This window comes from Neodiprion lecontei, chromosome 2 (genome assembly GCF_021901455.1).
Source record: "Neodiprion lecontei isolate iyNeoLeco1 chromosome 2, iyNeoLeco1.1, whole genome shotgun sequence".
Classification (NCBI taxonomy): Eukaryota; Metazoa; Arthropoda; class Insecta; order Hymenoptera; family Diprionidae; genus Neodiprion; species Neodiprion lecontei.
Window position 1 is genome coordinate 15,678,190 of NC_060261.1, and position 9,792 is coordinate 15,687,981.

A 9,792-nucleotide genomic window follows, 5' to 3' on the forward strand; every position below is an offset into this window, starting at 1 on the left:
TTTTTTTTGTTGATATTCTTGAAAACCGTGTGGGAGCAAACAATAAAAGTTAGAGAGTAATTAAGAGCTAGTAGGGAGCAGAGATTGTGCGTAAAAAATTTCCAAGCAATTCGAAAGTTGTAGGCCATAGGTTTCAAAACGTTTCATTCAGCTGTTTGTCTTTGGCAATCCTCAGTCAACGGTATCAACTACGTATTTTTTTATCCTACGGTTTTAGTAATAAGCTGAGGCGCATTTAGAAATTAGTTTATCAATTCTAGTTCGTGTCAGAGGGCGCCAGTAATCGGAAACGTAAAAACTGGTAAAAATACCAGAACACCAGCCCCATATCGCTTGAGCTGTCAAACGTCCGCAAAAATTTGACAGCTTTGTTATATCCAGTGATTAATACAACGTAAGTTATTCGTAAATTATGTTCAACACCTTAAAATAACATCTATTTTTCCTACTTTAATCAATATTAGTAATTAGACGATCAAATTTAACGATGAAGTAATATTATTCTTCAACTAGGTTAGAAATCTAGTAAATATTTAGAATCCATTTGAATAATTAGAAATCTTGAATTCGAGAAGGGTTGTACGTATTATAAACAGCATATGGTATTCTTGGAAACATTTGAAAATCACATACCATTGTCACTCGTCATTGCTTCGTTATTTTCTTCACTTTGAAACCATTTGCAAAGTTTTTAAGGAAATTCAATTCGAAGTCTGGTTCTTCCTACATTTTCACTCCAGAGGAAAGCACTACAACAGATTCAGATTGTTACTGAACGCGCGATAGTTGAAAAAGCAAAGATTAAATACGAAAGTATTTAATATTCAATCTGTTTTGACTCACAGCGACTCATAACGAGCTTGGAAAACTATTCGTGCCTCTAGAGCTGTAAATGTGATATAGCAATACATGGTCTTGCACTTTGGGGATAATCATCTATCATTTCATCCAAGTATTACGACACATTTTAACCTGCGGCCAATATTTTATAGTCTGAGTTTAATCGTTGCGATTCCAGAACGTGCGAGAGTTAAATGATGTCTCCTGAACCAACTCAGGAGCCTGTAGAGGAGAATCTCAATGCCTCAGATCTTAACATTGGAGCAGCAGCCGCCATCGAGTCTGATAGTGAAGACGAAGATCCTGGCTTAAGAGGCTACATGCCTCTCTCTCAAATACCTCATGACAGTGATCCGATGCTGGACGACTACGAGGTCTCTCATTTTCTTTCATTCTCGATTTTCACGCTTTCAAGTATTACAGGCAATCTGCTTTTCAAATTGGTCATGAAGTTTAGTTTTGGGAGTACGTAAAAATATTTATAAACTTGAAATAGTTTGAATTCAATTAAGGATTTGAAATTCAGATAGTCATAAATAATTACTAAATTAATACACTGAAAAAAAATCTTTTCCAACAATGTAAATAACAATAAAATTTCATTCATATATGGTTTCATGCAGGATGATGAGTGGTTATCGACTTCACTGGACACCAATCACATTTCTTCATCTGTGCCGGTCAGAAATGAACTAGAGGTAAAAGTTTTGCAACACAATGCAGGATGATGAGTGAACGTAATCTTCTTTGTAGCTGTTGGATAATTTCGCACAACTGTCTTATTGATTTCTCGATCAATAACATATTCAATAACAACAGAAATAAAAATATGTACAACCTAAAACTACTTGATGTAATAACGAATGATCGTTTATAGGCTTGTGAACCGGAGACCTTAGAAGTCTGGTCTTCTCGATCCAATCAGTGTGATATAGACTTAGACGAAGACAAAATTGATCAAGTCAAGACTGCAATGGCATCTTTCATGCTACCTACCACTGCGATTCCGGAATGGGCGAACAGCGTGTCGGAGGAACAGTGGAAACAGATATTGATTGATAAAATCAAAGAAATGCAAAGTAAGGATAATAATTGATTCAGGTTTTCCATGTACTTTATTGTTATGTTTGAATGGTGCTTCGTTAACGATTTATCAACAATTCAGATTTGTATATTTATATTATATTATATGTAAAACAATGTATTTAATAATAATCGTACGAAAATGGTTGATTTGCAAATCGAAGAATGAGTATATCATCATTTTCTCTTTTTCATCTGATTGTAATATAACTATTTCACCTTGTTGGTGAAGACTGAAAAAAAAGAATACACAATTCAGTCGTGTGCACGTTATAATGTATAGTATATAGTAATATGTATTACTAAATATTATCATACACATTGAATAATTGATTTATTTTATACACACATAGTATTTTCATTCCTGAATAAAAAAATTTTCGTATCCTTTACACCACTTTAGTCATATAATTTTATTCAAGTGTTTCCAAAGAAAAACGCGAGGATCACCTTTCTGGTCCTTTTCCCTTCCTTCTTATATACATCATATGCGTGAATACAAATGCTAATATCAGCTAATAAATTGAGCTGAATCCCTGCTGCATAACACGTCATTTATTCTACACAGTCCATGATTCTAGAATAAAAAAAAATATATAATACTAAAACTGACTCTTATTTACTGTAACAAATTTTGTTGGGTTTAATTTTTTTCGAAGTGTAGCAATGTCATCGTCGATTCTCACTAGTTTTCGGAATTTCTGAAAATCAATTAAACATGTTGTTACGCGTTGTCTTTTCCTAGTTACAAATACGTTAAAGATGAATGGGCCGAATCGTTTGAATCAAGAGTTAACAACAGAGAAATAAAACCTTTTAAAAAATCACCAACAGTATTATTTGACCCAACGATGGTCATCACGAATGAAAGAACATCTTTGACAAAATATCTTGTAATCAGATAGTTCAAACTGATTACATTCTGGTGTGTTTTCCGTTAGATTTCAATGTTCAGAGACTTATTTTGCTTATCAATAAAATTTCCAGAGATAGACTGAAAAGTTTTACAAATAGTTATTCCTACAGAATTATTAAAACAAAAGAATTTTTCTAGTACGTTGCTACAGATTTTCAACAATTACATTTGCGTGTTATAACTAAACTATGACGTAAGATTTTTTGAATATTTCTTCAGACAACGTATGGGGATCTCGTCAGCGATCAAAACGAGCTCAAAAACATGAGAATCGAATCATGAACATCAGAGTTTAATCACTTTAAAGGTTCTAATTATAAAACCTCCTCTCAAATTGTTCATATCTTAACTTGTGTTACTCGAATTTGCTCAGATTCATCGTTGTTATATAGTACGGAAGTTGTTTCAGTCTTGTTTGTCATCATTGGCACAAATTACGCTGCAGGCGATTTTTTGAACTGGTATTCTTCCTTTGCTAACTTTTGGATCAAACAGTGCGGCTAATTCAGACCCCTATTTACCTCTCTCCTGGTCCCCGGAGTTATACACCAGATGTAAATCATATAACCAGGTATGCAGAGCATGGATGATAGTCCGCTTAACCAGCCCAACACATGACTCCACCACGGATATTCATAGGTGAGGTATTTTACCGGGACGAATTTGATCACATTGAAAATGAATACACCCTGAAAAAGGCAAATATGCCGTCAAAATGTGTTCTACAAAGGAGTAAACGGCTCCACTCACTATGCAGATGGCTGGTGTCGTGACTGTCCAGCATATCTTCCACCAAAAACAAGGGTAGTATCCAATCATATCCCGAATCCCGTCGTAAAAACGGTTCACCCCGAAGGCCCATGAGACCGCAATGCATTCGAAGAACATCAGGAACAGCAGGCAGAATCCACTAACCGCGTACGAATCCAGCAATTGAAATACATACATACCACCCTGGAATTGAATCGCTTCCTTGTACTGATACCAAATCGGTGAACATGAGTCATTATAATATAGAAGTCAAGTTACACTAACTTCAGTAACACAAGAGAGACCGATGAGGTACGAGAGAAAACACACAAGTGCTATGAACATCTCTTTTCTTTTTCTGAGCAGTCGAGGCCATTCGTCAACCGCGGCTGTGATGAACCCTTCAACCGTACAGAACTGTAAAAGAGGTGAGTTATCGAGTTCATCTTTTCTCTATAACAGAAAGCTAACCATGTATTATTTTTAATAGCGGAGAAATTTACATCATTCACATTTACGCACCTGACTATCCAAACCGATAAGAATAAGCATAAAGAAGAAGAGGCAGGACCATATCGGTGTTCCAGGTAATTGTAGCACTGCTGAAGGATACACCAAAAATGCGAGGCCGGGACCTGTTCCAAAAATCGTTGTTAAGTTGCTCCAATTACAATTATTTAACAAAATTGGACGTTTTTGTACGAGTCAGTTTTTAAGTTAGTACGTTTCGAAATCAATATACCTGATGCTGCAACGTCTGCAACGGGCTTCTGCTGTTCGTGGGCCATGAAGCCAACCACTGAGAATATCACAACTCCGCTCAGCATACTAGTACCAGAATTTATTGTGCACACTAATAACGCATCCCTGTTAAAGACGAGTGAAGAATTTGACCATTTTCTTTTTTCTGATTGTTCCAAGGAGGATAATTGACGGGATATCGTTAATTGACCGGTTTTTACAAGCGTTCCTACTGGTTAATAATAGCGATTCCTAATTCTGACTTACTTGTAGACATTGTTGTTGAACTTGTTGTAACTGCCAAGAGCGATCAGTGCACCGACGCCCAAGGCGTAGGAGTAGAAAATTTGTGTTACAGCATCGATCCAGACCTGGACAATTGGAAAAGGATTGAAATACGTTTGTAGAGGTACCCAGATTAACGATAAGTGGAAGAGATCAGAGTTTACAATTCAAAATACATCAATCACAGGCGTATGTTCTTGGGAATTGTATTTAACATAGAAAGTAACTACACCGGGAAGATCCTGTTAAACTACCTTGATAATTGCGTGTAATTAACGTCAGAGCGTTATTCTCGATTTAGATCATGCGGCTCCTAGGATTAGTATTCACCTCAGGCTCGCCAAGTTTTGACAGATTCGGTGTGGCGTAGTACCTGAGACCTTCCATGGCTCCCGGCAAAGTCAGACCTCGCACCAGTAGAACGGCCAGCAGGGCATAAGGGAAAAGTGAAGTGAAATAGACAACCTAGAGAACACAAAGGACGGAAATGAGGAAGTTGAAGTTTAACGGTGGTTATTTGGGAATTGAATATCTGATCTACACAGCACGCGGTATTAGAGTAACATTGCAACTGCAGCGTACTTTGCAAAGTTTAAAATATTTGGGAATAAATGCAGCAAGGTATAAACAGCAAATTTACGAATATTGAAATATTTCAACATTTCAGCAATGCAATTTTTTTAGGAACGAAAGATGTCGAACACATTGCGCAATATTTTTGTCATTTTGTATACCGTTTAACACAAAGTAGGTACAATAACGCAACTTTGTGATATTACTGAAATATGTTCGTAATATTTTGATTGCAAGTAGAAATTTAAAAAATGTTGCCGGGACATCCTTTCGACGTTGGAATTGCAATTCAGATCTGAAAATGTGTAGTAATGTGTCTGCAGTATTGCATGCTGCGTAAGGATCATCGTAGGACGGTGGACGTTAGGTGCACGATCTAAAAACGGTTATTATTACTTTTCCCGTCCACTTGACACCCTTCCAAATACAAAAGTAGCACATGATCCACACGACGGCCAACGTTCCGGCTAATTCCCACCTAACTCCACCGACGTGATCAATACCTTCTGAAATTTGGAGAGCTCGCCGCCTTTGAAAAAGACAATACGGTTATTGGATTATTTCTCGATATTCTGAACTACGCACACGAATCTCAAAACAGTAATCAAACTCTAAATATGATAGACATAACATAGAAGCTAACAAAAAGACAAAAACATACTCCCAAAATTCTTTGACCGGATCCTTGAGCAAGGTCGCTGTCACGTTGCCTATTGGAGTGTTACATATCGTTTCTTGGCCGCTGGACCAGCAGTTGGCTTCCAAACGATCTATGGGCTTTATGCAGTACCCAGTATTCCAGGAGTTATCACAGGACCTCCAAGGAACGTCTGTCGAAGTCACGAACGAAAATTAATTATCGAAATATGATCCCTTGCAACAATTTGGCTAATGTTCGGAGTTGTTCAGGGCATGAAAAAATTCATAGTAACCTACCAGATCGCAGGGATGCAAGAAGGTAAAATAAGGCCCAGGCGAGGATTACTATGTAATAGACATTTGTCCAGCAGGAGAGAACGCAGGCAGCGTAACCAATTCCTGAAAACCAATCATGATATAAATACTTCATTGTGGAATATTGCGATTTTCATAATTTTTACGAAATTTCTAGTCATTCAAGTACAACGGTTTAATTAGCTTGAGAAAAAGTCCGCAGACCTTTGAATATCGGAGCAATTTGAAAAACTCCGAGACCGCCTACAGTCATCATCTGACCAAGTGAAAGTTCCATGAAGAACATGGGCACGCCAGCAAGGGCCAAGGCGATGAAATAGGGAACCATGAAAGCGCCGCCTCCATTCTTGTAGCACAAGTATGGAAAACGCCATAGATTACCGAGGCCGATAGCCAAGCCTACGACTGACAGGATGAACTCGATCTGTAAGCCAAACGGTGAAATTGTTATTACTTGAATTGGGGCCTATATTTATACGTAATTTCTTCCCAGAGGAAGATGATCGTTTATGCGAAAAGAAATTGGATAATAGTTGTCTGGTGTGTATAATCCGGCGAGCCGTAAGTCGGGCAATCACGTGCAATCGAGTTTACTACGTTATCGTGCCATCGTGCGTTGATGGCGCCTTCAACAATGACACGTCCAACGAATCACTTAATCTCCCGTGTGTCCAGCTACCTCATTAGCATGATCAACTGCTTAATTCCCATATAAATGCTCTCTATGGTTCCGATAGTCAAGCTCATGTAGGACGCAATATTGCAGACAGGTACTTTGCAAAATTGGAAATATTTCAACATTACAGTAACGCAACTTTCCAACGTTTGAAATATTCTATGAACATTGCAGCAAAACAATAACTTTGTGAAATTTAGAATATTTCCGAAATATTGGGTCAGTATGTAACTTCTTTAAGTTCGAAATATTTCACATATATTAGAGTAAAATAACTTTTCACACTCAGAAATATTGCAAAAAGTTTGCTGCAGCAACGTATCTTTGAAAGTTTTGAAATATATACATCCCTACGATGCCTAAGATTTCTGCAACGTTGCATACGCAATCTTCCCTTACGTGAAACTCAACGTCTCTCTGTTTGTCTATACATCCGTATGGTCGCTTATAACTCCAGAAATAACGAATCGATTTCGTTTCTTTTTTTTCTGTGGATAGCTACAACGTTTGGTCAGGTTTTGGGCTACATTTTGTTACAATCAGATCAATAGTTTTGGATCACGCACTTATGCGAATACCGACTAAACTTTTACATATCGAGGAAAGTTATGTTCAAGATCGTTTTCAAAGGCTCGATGAGCTTTACAGAAAAAAGAAAAAGAAAATAAGAAATCTGCGAGAGCATAGGTATGCTTACGTCTAACAGTTTTGCCACAAGAAGCATTTGATAATCTTCACGGGCGATGCCGCAACTGGCTGCTACAGTTGATCGTAAAGTATAGAGAAATTGTACATTCCGATGTTTTTGGAACCTTGCATGTAGAATAACCATATAAAACGATAGTAGCGAATTTCCTAAAACATTGCCCGCTATGCGGACGTAACATTTTTTCCCGCTAATTTTTCGTTCGTATGAATAAACTATTATTAACCGTTTATCTAGACAGCGGACTTTTGTACCTTGCTATTCCAGCTACCTCTTTCTGGAAGATCCTCATCTGCCGATACCTCGATCGTCTCGAGACACTGAATACCGTCTATGCGGGCATCATGGTCCTTTTCGCTGTTGGACAGCCTCAATGATGGCTCGGCGAAAAGCGCCTTCAACTCCTGAACTGGATCCACAGCCAGTCTTCGAGGAAGTGGACTCGTAGCTCTGTCCACGCGGTTTCGACCCCCAGAGTCACTTAACGACGGCATGATTGTTGTTCCGTTTACGGTTAGTCTATACTCACGTCATTTTACTGAAAAATGTTATGTTGCGAATTTTTATAAGCATAATCGTTACTTATGCGAATTCTCAAGTCATTTTGTAAGCATGGATCTCGTGACAGACTCTGGGGAATTTTCAATGGAACGTTGTAATCCCATTCGTGAACTAGTTACTTACCGAAAAAATACAAGTACGGTATGTCGAGTAATATATTCATTAGGTAAAATTTTTGTAATCACAAGCATTTCACATGTCAATAATTATTGTCAGAATTAATTGTGTATAAAGTTTTAATGAGTAAAAATTTTTTACGTCAGCTGTCTTATGCCAGAGGCAGAGTACAAACAATTGTGCACAGCGGGAGGATTGGGTGCAAATTTTGCAAATTATTCTAGCTTTCGAACTGGGTTCTGGATGCTGCGTATTAGCTGGGCGTGCCTGGATTGAGAATAGGGTCTGCATAAATTGTGATGGACGGATAAACGAACGAACAACGAGCCTCTTCCGGGGAACATTGCAACGCGGTGTTTGCGTGTCTTCGCCTATTCAAGCAATCTCTTTCTGGCTATTTAACCTTGCCCTACTTAAATCGAAACACGTGATTAATTCAGTATTTTTCTAGTTTTGTTTATTCGTCTAACAATTTCTTTAAATCCTCAACAAAACCTTTTTTTCTATCTTTTCCTTATTCCGATCTGCTTTAAAATTGGCGCAAGACTTTTTTCGGTAAACAACAAACTTTAGTTACTGTCTGTTTTAGCGGTACTTGCAAGCTGGATATTATTGTGCCATCAATATGTAGCACCTTTCGCAATTGCGCAGGTATTTCACTGCTCGGTTGCATTGTGCTAATTGTGTTACAATATCACCGCCCGTCCCAGAGACATTTATTCACAAGCACAAAACGTGTCTTTGATTCTGCATGCTACATTTGACAATTTGCAATTCTATAATTGTTCTTTACAATGCGCACAAGCTTTGACGGCTGAAATTGTAGCTTCGCCGAATCTGTGCTTTTTCGATTGTACTTAAAGGGTTCAAAATATGTCAAGAGAAATACATGCTGCAAATAGCTGATTCGGACGTACCTTAACGGACTTCGGAACGAAAGTGTGTAGAATCTCGAAAATTTAAGAAAATCCGTAGCACGTAACTCCAGATTTATAGACACCAGCTTGCGGCGAAGTGAGCAGATAATTCTGTTCGCCTAGTGAGCGTGACTGCCCTAGAATGGCGAGTCCCTCTGACTCCCTGGATTACCCCAGGATGCGGTGGGCCCCTCACGCCATCAGAGTAACATTCATTTATTCAGCAGATTAATCCTTCAGTGTCACTCTATATTTAGGTCCACACAACTGACGCCGGGGGCCAGAAATATGCGATGAGCAATACGACGTTATCACAACTGGCACCGTTGCTGGTTGCATGCGCTCCTTGCCAGACCCTTTTTCTCATCGAAAGTAACACAACAAAGTTCCAGAGGCGTGAGTCAGATTAGTAGGCAAATCGCCAAGGTCAAAAACAGAGTCGCACGAATCCAACCATGAACTCAAATATCAAAGCTAACCGTTTCTTTCTCTTCCTGCAAGGCCGACAGTCATTTTGGCAATGGCAAAGGCAGATGATGATATTCCATGCACAGAGTAGATAACAGCGAGGAATCCAAGGCTTGATTACCGGGTCAATCTGGTGACTATGGCTTACGTGAGACACATGTAAATTTGTTTTACATTGATTACCGAATACATTTTAACCTTGCGA

General features: G+C 38.4%; 2 protein-coding genes across 2 annotated transcripts; one reads left to right on the plus strand and one right to left on the minus strand.

The window, feature by feature from the left end:
- The first annotated feature begins 246 nt into the window (after positions 1-246).
- On the plus strand, positions 247-2,498 carry LOC107223327 (male-enhanced antigen 1). The gene is made up of 4 exons (XM_015662976.2): positions 247-394; positions 993-1,214; positions 1,464-1,538; positions 1,718-2,498. Exons 2-4 carry the CDS (start codon positions 1,035-1,037, stop codon positions 1,934-1,936), a joined length of 474 nt encoding a protein of 157 aa, XP_015518462.2. The 5' UTR covers positions 247-394; positions 993-1,034; the 3' UTR covers positions 1,937-2,498.
- LOC107223336 (sodium- and chloride-dependent GABA transporter 1) lies at positions 1,937-9,363 on the minus strand. Its single transcript, XM_015662988.2, has 14 exons — positions 9,120-9,363; positions 7,779-8,062; positions 6,347-6,566; positions 6,125-6,226; positions 5,850-6,018; positions 5,585-5,717; positions 4,946-5,080; positions 4,598-4,701; positions 4,332-4,456; positions 4,112-4,224; positions 3,875-4,006; positions 3,590-3,793; positions 3,361-3,528; positions 1,937-2,624 (listed from the first exon to the last, which is right to left on the minus strand). Exons 2-14 carry the CDS (start codon positions 8,016-8,018, stop codon positions 2,526-2,528), a joined length of 1,944 nt encoding a protein of 647 aa, XP_015518474.1. The 5' UTR covers positions 8,019-8,062; positions 9,120-9,363; the 3' UTR covers positions 1,937-2,525.
- Between the last annotated feature and the right edge of the window lie 429 nt (positions 9,364-9,792).

Bases quoted from the DNA above. Each gene is read 5' to 3' on its own strand.
- LOC107223327 (XM_015662976.2), top strand. From the start codon at position 1,035: ATGATGTCTCCTGAACCAACTCAGGAGCCTGTAGAGGAGAATCTCAAT. The intron at 1,215-1,463 runs GTCTCTCATTTT...GGTTTCATGCAG, and splicing joins CGATGCTGGACGACTACGAG to GATGATGAGTGGTTATCGAC. The intron at 1,539-1,717 runs GTAAAAGTTTTG...GATCGTTTATAG, and splicing joins CGGTCAGAAATGAACTAGAG to GCTTGTGAACCGGAGACCTT.
- LOC107223336 (XM_015662988.2), bottom strand. From the start codon at position 8,018: ATGCCGTCGTTAAGTGACTCTGGGGGTCGAAACCGCGTGGACAGAGCT. The intron at 6,019-6,124 runs GTAGGTTACTAT...TGACTTCGACAG, and splicing joins TCTTGCATCCCTGCGATCTG to ACGTTCCTTGGAGGTCCTGT. The intron at 4,007-4,111 runs GTGCGTAAATGT...CCTCTTTTACAG, and splicing joins TTATCGGTTTGGATAGTCAG to TTCTGTACGGTTGAAGGGTT.